Source organism: Budorcas taxicolor, chromosome 7 (genome assembly GCF_023091745.1).
Source record: "Budorcas taxicolor isolate Tak-1 chromosome 7, Takin1.1, whole genome shotgun sequence".
Taxonomy (NCBI): Eukaryota; Metazoa; Chordata; class Mammalia; order Artiodactyla; family Bovidae; genus Budorcas; species Budorcas taxicolor.
Genome location: NC_068916.1, coordinates 57,020,586 through 57,034,669, shown reverse-complemented (window position 1 = coordinate 57,034,669; position 14,084 = coordinate 57,020,586). Strand labels below are relative to the sequence as shown.

At 37.3% G+C, this 14,084-nt stretch overlaps 1 protein-coding gene across 1 annotated transcript in view; it reads right to left on the bottom strand.

Moving 5' to 3' along the window:
• RBM27 (RNA binding motif protein 27) overlaps positions 1–14,084 on the bottom strand; it is a 57,230-nt gene that overhangs the window by 31,454 nt on the left and 11,692 nt on the right. Inside the window, exons 3-7 of the mRNA XM_052642884.1 lie at positions 10,979–11,103; positions 6,437–6,528; positions 5,585–5,778; positions 4,396–4,656; positions 2,627–2,914 (exon numbers count right to left, since the gene is read on the bottom strand). Of these exons, the coding sequence (XP_052498844.1) occupies positions 2,627–2,914; positions 4,396–4,656; positions 5,585–5,778; positions 6,437–6,528; positions 10,979–11,103 (960 nt within the window). The remainder of the gene's footprint in view (positions 1–2,626; positions 2,915–4,395; positions 4,657–5,584; positions 5,779–6,436; positions 6,529–10,978; positions 11,104–14,084) is intronic.

Sequence of the window (14,084 nt, the reverse complement as noted above, 5' to 3'; positions counted from 1 at the left end):
AAAATTCTCCAAGCCAAGCTTCAACAGTACGTGAACAGTGAACTTCCAGATGTTCAAGCTGATTTTAGAAAAGGCAGAGGAACCAGAGATCAAATTGCCAACATCTGTTGGATTACCGAAAAAGCAAGAGAGTTTCAGAAAAACATCTATTTCTGCTTTATTGACTATGCCAAAGCCTTTGACTCTGTGGATCACCACAAACTGTGGGAAATTCTTAAAGAGATGGGAATACCAGACCACCTTATACTCCTCCTGAGAAATCTGTATGCAGGTCAGGAAGCAACAGTTCGAACTGGACATGGAAAAAGAGACTGGTTCCAAATAGGAAAAGGAGTACGTCAAGGCTGTATACTGTCACTGTGCTTATTTAACTTCTATGCAGAGTACATCATGAGAAACAGTGGGCTGAAGGAAGCACAAGCTGGAATCAAGATTGCCGGGAGAAATATCAATAACCTCAGATGTGCAGATAACACCACCCTTACGGCAGAAAATCAAGAAGAACTAAAGAGCCTCTTGATGAAAGTGAAAGAGAGTAAAAAGTTGGCTTAAAGCTCAACATTCAGAAAACGAAGATCGTGGCATCCGGTCCCATCACTTCATGGCAAATAGATGGGGAAACAGTGAAAACCGTGACAGACTATTTTTGGGGGCTCCAAAATCACTACAGATGGTGACTGAAGCCATGAAATTAAAAGACACTTGCTCCTTGGAAGAAAAGTTATGACCAACCTAGACAGCATATTAAAGAACAGAGACATTACTTTGCCGACAAAGGTCCGTCTAATCAAAGCTATGGTTTTTTCAGTAGTCATGTATGCATGTGAGAGTTGGACTATAAAGAAAGCTGAGCACCAAAGAATTGATGTTTTTGAACTATGGAGTTGGAGAAGACTCTTGAGAGTCCCTTGGACTGCAAGGAGATCCAACCAGTCCATCCTAAAGATCAGTCCTGAATATGCATTGGAAGGACAGATGCTGAAGCTGAAACTCCAATACTTTGGCCACCTGATGCAAAGAACTGACTCATGTGAAAAGACCCTGATGCTGGGAAAGATTGGAGGCGGGAGGTGAAGGGAACAACAGAGGATGAGATGGTTGGATGGCATCACGGACTCGATGGACGTGAGTCTGAGTAAGCTCCAGGAGCCGGTGATGGACAGGGAAGCCTGGTGCACTGCAGTCCATGGGGTCACAAATAGTCGGACACGACTGAGCGACTGAACTGAACTGACACATGTAAAATGACTGCTGCAGAATTTTCTCAGTTATATTTTAAAAATTCAGTCTTATTTCTGTTTTAGCTCAACTAGCAACTGTTTTTTTTTAAATGATCATTTTTAAATATTTCTCCTAATTTTGGTGAATTTGATAACAGCATATTGACCCTTTTTTTTTTTTTTTGAAGTCTTTTATCAGTAAAGAGATTCATACCGAAGTACATACTGGTGAAATGCTCTGATATCTGAAAAATACTTCAGGAAAAAAAAGTAGAAAAAATTGTGTGGGGCAGACAAGAAGAATAAATGAGACAAAAATAGCTGAATATTAACCACTGAATTTAGATGATGAAACATGGTATATTATTATTCTACATCTGTGTGTATTCAAAAGTTTCCATAAAGGGGAAGAGAAATTGGATGAAGGCAGTCAAAAGACACAAACTTCCAATTATAAGATAAATAAGTACTAGGGATATAATGTACAACATGATAAATATAATTAACACTGCTCAATGTTATATATGAAAATTGTTAACAGAGTAAATCCTAAGAGTTCTTATCATCAGAAAAATAAAATCTATTTTTACTATTTCTTTAATTTTATACCTATATGAGATGATGGATGATCACTAAACTTACCATGATAATTACTTCATGATGTATACAAATCAAATCAGTATGCTGTACACCTTAAACTATACAGTGCTGTATGTATATAGATTAATATAACTGGAAGAAGAAAACCAAGAAAAGTTCCATAATAAAATATTTTAAAGAGTATTTCAATATTCTCTAAGAGATTTTCTTTAAAGATGCTGCTCCTAAGTTGCTTCAGTCGTGTCCGACTCTGTGTGACCCCACAGCTGGCAGCCCACCAGGCTCCGCTGTCCCTGGGATTCTCCAGGCAGGAATACCGGAGTGGGTTGCCATTTCCTTCTCCAATGCATGCATGCATGCTAAGTCGCTTCAGTCGTGTCTGACTCTGTGCGACCCTATGGACAGCAGCCCTCCAGGCTCCTCTGTACACAGGATTCTCTAGGCAAGAATACTGCAGTGGGTTGCCATTTCCTTCTCCCCTTTAAAAATGGAACTTTCACTACACTACTGGCATACTTTTTTTTTGCTGACCTCTTCAAAACACTGGCTTTCTATCAACAAGCAAGATTTTGACTCTAGGTCAATATAGGTTAGGGCACTACTAATAAAATTTACACTTGGAGGTACTATAAATGATGCAATATGACACTGGGTAGAAAAAAGGGAAGAACATCTTAATTATGGGAATATATTCCAAATTCTATTAATAATTTATTTTTCAAATTCTTAAAATTTAGTGTCAAGTTACATGAAAGGGATGGATTCCTCTAAATATTCTTCACTAAAGAAACTATATATATACTTACTTGGTATGGGAAGCACAACAGAAGGTGGAGGCTGGCCATGTCCTTGGGGAACAGGAAGTCTCATGCTGTGGCCAGGGCCAGGGCCTGGGCCTGGGCCTGGGCCAGGGCCAGGGCCTGGGCCAGGGCCTGGCATTGGAGGCATTAACATTCCAGGAGGTGGTGGAGGAGGAAGCCCAGGAGGAGGTGGAGGGAAAGGAATCATGCTTGGTAGAGCAACTTCATCAACAACCAGAGGATCATTTCCATGATCAAACTGACAAAGGTCACCAAGTACACAAAATCCTCTTTCTGTAAGAATCAAAGATAAATTTCATTATGATCTACACAGAGTTCAGCAAACAAACAATTCCCTGAAACATCCACCAATCTGATTTATGGAGTGCTTTTTCTGCAAGGAATTTAAAGCCTTCTTAGTGTTACTCTGTTACCATTGCATATTCCTGAGGTAGGAACAGGTGTAGTCTCTACTTGCCATACTGTGACACTATGCTTTACTGAGACAGCAAATAATCAGGTCAAAAGCAGGCTACCAACCACTATCAGATTAACTCATTTGCTATTGAATTTTCATAATAAAAATTCAGATATTTTAAATAACTTAACAAAGGTAGAGAGAATAAGGAACGTGAATTAGATGACCTACTTTCAACTATCTACTTTCATCATATTATTCTAAAGCAACCATTTTTGCTGTAAGTTGAAACTTTAAATTATTCAACTGAGTATTATGTTCCAGGTTATTCACTGCAGAATTGTAACAGCAAAATATCTGAAACATCCCAGAAGTGTCATCAGTAAGTTTAAACACATTTTTGTACATAGAGAATACAAAGAAGTATTAAAAAAAAACATACTGAAGAAGCTCTTTATAGTTACTATATTTACATAGGATGACTGCCAGGAAATAATGTTAAGTGAAAGAAAAACAAAATGCATAGTATGAATGAAGTATAAATAGTATAAAGTACAATAACATTTATGTTAAAAAGAACGTGGGGGAGAATATGTTTTTATGTACACATGCATAGATTAAGTGGAAAGATACATAAGAAACTGACAGCATAAAACTGGCTTTGAGAAGATCTTTGGGGCTGGGAGACCAGGGTGAGGGTGAGTTAATGCCTGAATCATGTGATTCTATTCCCTACTTAAAAATAAATAAAAAGCATAAATATATACATTCTCTATTTAAAGAAAAAATGTTATGATGTCTAGTCATTTGCTATAAATAATACAGGCCTGGGAGCTGTAGAAGTATACATAAAAACAAGACTGCCTATGAGTTGACAACTGTTGATATGAGGTCACAGATACACTAGGATTAATTATATTACCTTGTGAATTTTTGTGAATATTTAAAATATTCCCATAATAAAAAATTAAAATAAATGCACACATAACACCGATCCATTCATTCAAATGGAAAGTTAGCAAGTTAAAACTGTAAGTAGATTATACATGCTTAACAAATCCCCAGGGTCAAACAGCACACAAAAAAATGACAATTCCTAGTGTCTACCAAATTTTGCAATGTAATTACAGTGTCGGAAGTAAAGAGGAAAACAAAACATAAATTAAAGGGTCAAATCTGAACACTATGTTAACAAGAGCCAAACTATTACGTCCAACAAGTAAAGAAGCATATGCCAAAAGAGATTCTCCTCACTCATCCCTTTTAATAACATCCAGACTGTAATGAAATGGTATACACTACTAGCAACATTTACTTTACTAGTACTCTGGGGTACAATATAAAAGAGAATTTTTACCATCATAATCTCTGCATCGCCTCTTTGGTGGTGGGTTTCGACCAAAAGAACTGGAAGAGCTATGATTATTATAGTAATTAGACCAACTCTCCGTTGTGTTTTCAGAGTGGTGCGCAGGTGCGATCACAGTAACAGTGCTGGGAATAGACTGTGCCCCCGAGGAATACTGCTCAGAAGAGTTTGGAGCTGGTGCAGACACAGGCACATAGGAGCTCTCCAAGTCATTCCTTTCACTCTTAAACTTTGATCTTTCTCTATGTTCTGCGTTGGAGACAAAATAAAGACAAGAAACAAGTAAGACCAGACTTCTATGTTGTTAAACTATATTTATTTTCTCACAGAAAAGGCAAGATGAGAATACTGAAGTAAACTTACTGAGCTGTCCATATTTTAAAATGCTCTCATTATTACTATAGTCTAAAACCAGGAAAATCTACAATGTCATGGATCTTCACCAGTAACTTGTATAAAATCATCTTTTATAACATCAACATCAATACATAATGAAGAAAGATCAGTTTCTCTACTGACTTAGTAAGAATGCTAAGAACTGACTTTCAAATTGATATCCTGGGATATCAGAGGTTGGGATCTCAGTAATCTACTGCCATTTTTTTCTTTTTAAATACTCTAGCCAACCTTAGAGCAAATCAATTATTTTCAGGCAGGGGGTGGGGTGTGGGTATGGAAAGAGGCAACCCTCTCCCACCAGTAATAGTTTTGTTGATTAAAGGACATGTGTTTCAATTATACAAAATGACTTAAATTTAGACATGTCTTATGATACATGAACAAATGGCTTCTTTTTCTTCAAACTCCTTTGACTCCACCCTGAGAATAGAGCCCTGCTTTTGTAACAAAAATCAAGTTTTTGTGACACAATTACAGCTTTTACATTGCTCAGACATATTAAAGGTTGCTTGTTGGTGTTCAGTCCCTAAGCCATGTCTGACTCTTTGTGACCCCATGGACTGACTGCAGCACGCCAGGCTTGCCTGTCCTTCACTATATCCCGGAGTTTGCTTAGATTCATATCCATTAAGTCAGTGATGCTATCTAACCATTTCATCCTCTGCCGCCTCCCTCTCCTGTTGCCTTCAATGTTTCCATCAAAGTGATGTTCTGACACCCCTGTGATACAAGAAGACAAGCAACTATGGAATTTTAGGGGGAAGCCACTTGGACTCACCAACACTCCTATTTGGATCCCGGTCTTTGCTGCGCCCCCGGCTTCGACTCCGACTTCGACTCAGGCCTCGGCTCTTACTCCGGCTCTTACTCCTGCCTCTTCTCCAGTCATACTTCTCACGGTACAGTTCATTCCGCTCATAGTACCGGTCATAGTCTCTCCACTTGCCATCTTCTCTTTTCTTCTCCCGTGTCCTGTAATATACAGATATGAAAGCCATAGTACACTACAGAAACCAGGACAGAAAACAAATCCGGAATATAAATTATCCTCTGTGATTCATCAAAATTCGTAACTTCTAAGCTTTTCCAGAGAGCCATAAAACCACTGCGTAATTCCTTTAATCCATTAAAGAAAAAACATTCTCTTCAAGTATACTGGGTGGGGAGAAATGAAAAAAAGAGGTGAATCCAAAGCATGGGGAGGGGTAAAAGGAAAAACATATTTAAAACTAGAAAAGACAAAAAGCTCAAAACAAAGAGTTCCTAAACAAAAACTAATTTTTTGATGGTAGGCTGACGAATCAACATATAAATTGCACTACTTGTAATATAAAATGCTATGGACAATTTTAATACTGAGCACCCCTAACCAAATGGAACATTTCATTAATATTCTCTAAGGAGACTGCTCCCACCCCTGAGCTCCTGGGGAAAGCAGATAATGATTATTGTTTATAAAAGGAAGAGAAAGTATGACAAAGACAAAAAACACAGGGAATGGAAAAAAAATTACTTCTTTAATCATTTTACAATGAGAGGAGTAGAGCATGTCAAAAATCCTGCTAATGTCCTTATAAGGTAACTGAAAAGTGAGTTATCAATATTTTCCTAATTAAAGATAAACACAAACCTTCGTTCACTAGATTCTGAACGAGCCTTCTGGGGACTAGGGTATTTCTTTTTTCTGCCATCTCGTTCTTCCTCTGCTGGCTCCTGAAACACCTACATGAAAATATTCGTTAGAAATAAGAACAGTTCTTCCATAAATTATAAAACACATCCACTTGATAAATCCTTCTGGCCACAAGAGAGGGCATAAATATACTTAAATATTAAAGTCAAATCACATCCCCCAAAGCTGGTCAACAGGAAAAAGTATAAAAAGATGTTGAAATTACTTTGACAGCAATATGTTAAATTTTAAATATCACCCTAATAGCAGTGTAGGAGGAAAACATTAATTCATTCTTTAAAATGTAACAGTAAAAATAACAAATCTCTACTTCTAAGTATCATATAGTAAAATGGTTTGTGTGTTTTCCTAATTATAAAATATATTCACAATATAATTCATTTGAGGAAAACTTTAGATTTATTTCATAGACAAAGTTTAAGGAACAAATGGTTAACCACTGCTATAAAACTAAGTATTTCATATGAATTATGGAAAAATGGTATCAGAATTATTGGAAATGTTAAGGCTTCTTTTAAAACTTAAAGTCAAGATTGACCAGAAATACAGAACTAGTGATTCTATTAAAGTTTTTTAAACACAAGTTAATCTCAGAACAAATACATGGCACTTCCCTGGTGGTCCAGCAGTAAAGAATCCACCTGCCAATGCAGGGGACATGGGTTCAATCTCTGGTCTGGGAAGATCCCACATGCCTCAGGGCAACTAAGCCCATGCACCACAACTACTGAGCCCAGGTACCTAGAGCCTGTGTTCCACAACAAGAAAAGCCATCTCAATGGGACACCCGCATACCACAACTAGAGAGCAGCCCCTGCAACTAGACAAAGCCTACACGAGCAACGGAGACCCAGCACAGCCAAAAATAAATAAGTTAAAATATATATATATGGCCTTTACTAGAGAGAAATTAAGACAAATGAAGACATCTGGAAGAGCTAAACAAATGCCCATCTAACGAGAGGCTCGTTTAAAAATACACAAATCAGGAAATGAGTGAAGGGAACAGAAGATAACAATTTAGTAAAATCCAGGCAACATAAAATGGCAGCCACAATATGACAACCATATGTTGCTGACAAAAACATTCTACAATTCTTAAACTATATTTAAAAATCATTCTCTCTACCAATTCACAGGAAATACAGAGGATACAATCAGCAAAATCCAGAGTCAAAAACTCCAGTTTCTGGAGCAAATGACTCAGTTTTTTGCTGAGCAAAAATGACTTGCTCAGCAAATGACTGAGTTTCTTCAGTCATGAAGAAACTGTTTCTTCAACAAAATAAAATTTAAGGGAAAAGGGGTGATGAAAAGAAAAGAGATATATAGGTAAGTAGGAAGCGGGGGGTTAAAAGATATAAAGAGACTTAAAAGATATCAACTTGGAGAACTTTATCCTTCTTTTTGCTTTTGTATATTCTATTTTTTTAATGGACATCTATTAATTCACTCCTTGATTTTTCCTAATTTTAGGGAAGTAATTTTCTAAACTATTAATTAGTTTTTCTAACGGGAAAACCTATTCTTCAAAACTTAAAGGACCCAAAATAATAAAAACATACAGCCAAACAAAAACCTGTGCATGAATGTTCACAGCAGTATTATTTATGATAGATAAAAGTATTAACTATTTGCTTATTAATACAAATAGCCATCAACTGATGACTGGATAAAGAAAATGTGATATATTCATAAAACAGAATATTATTCAGCCATGAAAAATAAAAGAGGTCCTGATACATGTTACAATGTGGAGGAACCTTTTAAGTGTTATGCTAAGCAGAAGAAGCCAGCCACAGAAGATTACATTGTACTTCCATTTATATGAAATGTCCAGAATAAGCAAATTTAATGAGACTGAAAATAGTAGTATATTGCCTGGGGTGAGGACTGGGACTGGAAGCACCTGGAAGTAATGGCTTAATGAGCATGAACTTTCTTTTTTAGATGCTGAAAATGTTCTAAAATGGATTATGGAGATGGTTATACAATTCTGAATATAATGAAAATTATCACATTTATATATTTTAAATAGGTGAATTGTAAAGTTGGTGAATTACACATCAACAAGCTGTTTAAAAAAGTCAAAAGGCCATGCACAATATGAATGAATCTCAGGTAAAAATAAGCTAAGCAAGCTAGACGAAAGAGTATAAGACTTTTACATTCAGGTAGCATCCAGTAGGTTAAGGAAGCTAAATTAATTGTTCCCATGGGTATGGAAATCATACAAAGATCAAGAAATCCAAAGCAATATGGGTGAAATCTTATTCAGCATCCTGCGGTACACTGCCAAACATGATTTTTAATCTCAAGTATATTTAAGTTGAAAATAAATGAGTGCTTCCTTGTTATATAAATAAAATGCTTGATTTGTACAGGTTTTTTTAAAAGTCTGTATGATTCTTATTACATAAACTGAAAAAAACAAGAATACACTGTATCCCTGGTAGCTCAGACAGTAAAGTGTCTGCCTACAATGCAGGAGACCTGGGTTCAATCCCTAAGTCAGGAAGATCCCCTGGAGAAGGAAATGGCATGGCAACCCACTCCAGTATTCATGCCTGGAAAATCCCATGGACCGAGGAGCCTGGTGGGCTATAATCCATGGGGTGGAAAAGAGTCGGACACGCCTGAGCAACTTCACTTCTTCACACTGTATTAGAGATAAGAGTAGCAGTAACCTTGGCATGAGGGAAGTGAGAGGGAATACGTAAGAAGGAATTAAAAAAAAAAAAGACACTTCAGCCAATTTGATTATTTAGATCTTGACTCAAACAAATGGGGGGAAAAAATGGATATTATCAACAATTGGGTACCTGACATTAAGGAGTTATTGTTACTTTTATATACAAGAATATTCGGAGGCTTTAAATATATAACCTTTTAGAGATACCTATTAAATATTTATGAGGATGGCAAGTGGCTGAAGGTACAAAAAAGACAACTTCCTCCCTTCAGTGTTATCTAACAATTACTATAAACTATTATATTTACACACTATTCTACAAGTTATTATTTGTCAGTAGTAACAATTAGGTTATGTATAAAAGCTAAGAAAATGGAAAAAATGCCAGACATTTGAGGTAGTATACATAGAAGCTGATATCTATTTTCCATAATTTTCAAAATTAGGATTTACTGCAAAGATACAAAATGAAATAGTGTAACAATTTGGTTTTTTTTCTTTAACTATTTTTTCAAAACTCAAGATAATGTAATTTTCCTCATTCAAACGAGCTATCTTTCAAACAGACACTTTCAATCCACTGACCTTCAATGACTCTAAAAAAGGACACATGTTGCAAAAATTTTAACTTATGATACAAAGATGTAACCTATACCTTTTAAAAAAAAATTTCCCTGACCAGGGATTAAACCAATGCTCTCAGCAATGAAAGCACAGAGCCGTAAGTGCTGCACACTGCTTGGCTGCTCAGTCGTGTCCAACTCTGCGACCCCATGGACTGGAGCCTGGTCTGGAGCCCACCAGGCTCCTCTATCCATGGGACTTTCCAGGCAAGAATACTAACGTGGGGTACAATTTCCTTCTCCAGGGGATTCTTCCCGACCCAGGGATCTAACCTGCATCTTCTTCCATGTCTCCTGCATTGTAGGCCGGTTTTTTACCAACTGAGTCATCGGAGAAGCCCTAACATAAAAGCATTAGTCGCTCGGTCCTGACCGACTCTTTGCGACCCCATGGATTTTAACACACCAGGCTCCTCTATCCATGGAATTCTCTAGGTAAGAATACTGGAGTGGGTTGCCATTCTCTTCTCCAGGGAATCTTCCCAACCCAGGGATCAAACCTGGGTCTCCTGCATTGCAGGCAGATTCTTTACTATCTGAGCCACCAGGGAAGTCCAAGGGCATGTTGCCTTCCCATCAGGGAAATAAACCCTGGGCTCCCACATGACAGGTGGGGATACTCACCACTATACTAACAAGGACCACCAGAATTCCCTAACCTATAACTTAAACCAAAAATTATACATTATCCAGTACAGAAGAAAAGTTTCTTCGTATTTCCATTACCTGAAAAAACATACTGGGAGCCCATTCTTTTTTTTTAACTGATGTGTAATTGATTTACAATGTTGTGCTAATTACTGCTGTACAGCAAAGTGATTCAGTTACATATATATATATATACACACACACACACACACACACACACACACTTTATATTGTTTTCTATTATGGTTTATCATCATAGGATATTGAATATAGTTCCTTGTGCTGTACAGTAGGACTATGTTTTTTATCCATTCCGTATATAAAAGTTTACATCTGCGAACCTCAAACTCCCACTCCACTTCTTCCCCAGTCCTTTCCCCCTGTGCAACCCATCAGTCCTTTCTCTATGTCCAATTAAAAGAGAATAATTTTTACAGAGGTCAAATACCAACTGAGGATGATACTGGTAAATAAGACCTAAGAAGTCCCTGCAAGCAAAAGAAAACTTTACATTACCTCTTCTTTAATTTCTTCTTTTTCTTGGACTGGTGGTTTTGGCTCAGGCTTAACTGGTTCCAAAGGAGGAAGGTAGTTCTTAGTATAGAGACTTTCAAATAGCTTATCCACAAAACCTGAAGTTTCTAAGGAGAAAATATAATATGTAAGTGTTACACAAAGGGAAATGAATAACTAGTAGATAACCAAATGTTTGACAACACACTCTATTGGCAAAGTTGAGGAAAGTGGGACATCTCATTCACAGCTGGTGGAACTAAAAATGAGTCTAACCCTTATGGGACAGAATCCCACTTCTGGGGTTTAAAACCCTTTAAAGATACTTGCACATGTACGAAATGATTTATATGCAAGATTGCCTGTTTGAGTATGTAAAAGATTGGCTACAACCCAAATTTCCATGAATAAGAGACTAAATCATATGACAATCAAACAATAACACACAGCGCCTATAAATAGAGTAAGTAAGAATGTTCAAACTACTGCACAATTGCACTCATCTCACACGCTAGTAAAGCAATGCTCAAAATTCTCCAAGCCAGGCTTCAGCAATACGTGAACTGTGAACTCCCTGACGTTCAAGCTGGTTTTAGAAAAGGCAGAGGAACCAGAGATCAAATTGCCAACATCTGCTGGATCATCGAAAAAGGAAGAGAGTTCCAGAAAAACATCTATTTCTGCTTTATTGACTATGCCAAAGCCTTTGACTATGTGGATCACAACAAACTGTGGAAAATTCTGAAAGATATGGGAATACCAGACCACCTAACCTGCCTCTTAAGAAATCTGTATGCAGGTCAGGAAGCAACAGTTAGAACTGGACATGGAACAACAGACTGGTTCCAAATAGGAAAAGGAGTACGTCAAGGCTGTCTATTGTCACCCTGCTTATTTAACTTATATACAGAGTACATCATGAGAAACGCTGGACTGGAAGAAACACAAGCTGGAATCAAGATTGCCAGGAGGAAATAGCAATCACCTCAGATATGCAGATGACACCACCCTTATGGCAGAAAGTGAAGAGGAGCTAAAAAGCCTCTTGATGAAAGTGAAAGAGGAGAGCGAAAAAGTTGGCCTAAAGCTCAACATTCAGAAAATGAAGATCATGGCATCTGGTCCCATCACTTCATGGGAAATAGATGGGGAAACAGTGGAAACAGTGTCAGACTTTATTTTGGGGCTCCAAAATCACTGCAGATGGTGACTGCAGCCATGAAATTAAAAGATGCTTACTCCTTGGAAGAAAACTTAAGACCAACCTAGATAATGTATTCAAAAGCAGAGACATTACTTTGCCGACTAAGGTCCATCTAGTAAAGGCTATGGTTTTTCCTGTGGTCATGTATGGATGTGAGAGTTGGACTGTGAAGAAGGCTGAGCGCCGAAGAATTGATGCTTTTGAACTGTGGTGTTGGAGAAGACTCTTGAGAGTCCCTTGGACTGCAAGGAGATCCAACCAGTCCATTCTGAAGGAGATCAACCCTGGGATTTCTTTGGAAGGAATGATGCTAAAGCTGAAGCTCCAATACTTTGGCCACCTCATGCGAAGAGTTGACTCATTGGAAAAAACTCTGATGCTGGGAGCGATTGGGGGCAGGAGGAGAAGGGGACGACCGAGGATGAGATGGCTGGATGGCATCAGGACTTGATGGACGTGAGTCTGAGTGAACTCCAGGAGATGGTGCTGAACAGGGAGGCCTGGCGTGCTGCAATTCATGGGTTCGCAAAGAGTCGGACACGACTGAGCAACTGAACTGAACTGAATTGATATTATCAACACTCCAAGATATAAAATTAAATATTATATCCATATATGTTTGCATTAAAGAAAACTCTGAAAGAACACAAAAATGACAAGGTAATGCACTGGGGGTGAGAAGGGATCAGATGAGGTGAGAGAGACTTTCATGATATACCTTTATATTGTTAGATTAACTAAATTGCCTACTCAAATATTTAAAATATTTTTAAATTAGTTGAAAAATAAATTTTGACATGAGAATGGTATGAAAACATCATTTTATGTTTTAAGTAAAACATGAAAAAGGCTGCTCTATTTTGTTAACTTTTTCAGACTCTTTAATGGAGAGAACCAGAGGAAGTTATTAAAAATTAAATGTCAAGATATTTATATTGTTATTTAAACCAAATTTAAGTCACTTCCATGGGTCCTATCCCTCAGGAAGAGCTAAAGAGGATATTAAAAGTATAATACAGATTCTGCTTACACTGCAACTGTTACACGTTTTATACAAATTACTATTTCTAAAATGTCAAATTTTTTCTTCAGAAAAGCATCTTTTCATAAACTTTTCAGGTTATTAATTTGTGCAGTAAGCATTTCCATGATTATAAAATGGTAAGCTCTTCTTACACATAACTTTAAGACAAATTAATCAGACCATTCGAAAGACTTTATGATCAGAAGACTGTTTTCACATGCCTCTGTATTTCTAAAGCACTTTTTAAAACATGTATTACTTTTGTAATTTAAAAGATACACACATTATGATCCACCTCCCAGAATACTGGAAATAAAAGCAAAAATAAACAAATGGGATCTAATTAAAATTAAAAGCTTCTGCACAACAAAGGAAAATATCAGCAAGGTGAAAAGACAGCCTTCTGAATGGGAGAAAATAATAGCAAATGAAGCAACTGACAAACAGCTAATCTCAAAAATATACAAGCAACTTATGCAGCTCAATTCCAGAAAAATAAACGACCCAATCAAAAAATGGGCCAAAGAACTAAATAGACATTTCTCCAAAGAAGACATACGGATGGCTAACAAACACATGAAAAGATGCTCAACATCACTCATTATCAGAGAAATGCAAATCAAAACCACAATGAGGTACCACTTCACACCAGTCAGAATGTCTGAGATCCAAAAATCTGCAAGCAATAAATGCTGGAGAGGGTGTGGAGAAAAGGGAACCCTCCTACACTGTTGGTGGGAATGCAAACTAGTACAGCCACTATGGAGAACAGTGTGGAGATTCCTTAAAAAATTGCAAATAGAACTCCCTTATGACCCAGCAATCCCACTGCTGGGCATACACACCGAGGAAACCAGAACTGAAAGAGACACATGTACCCC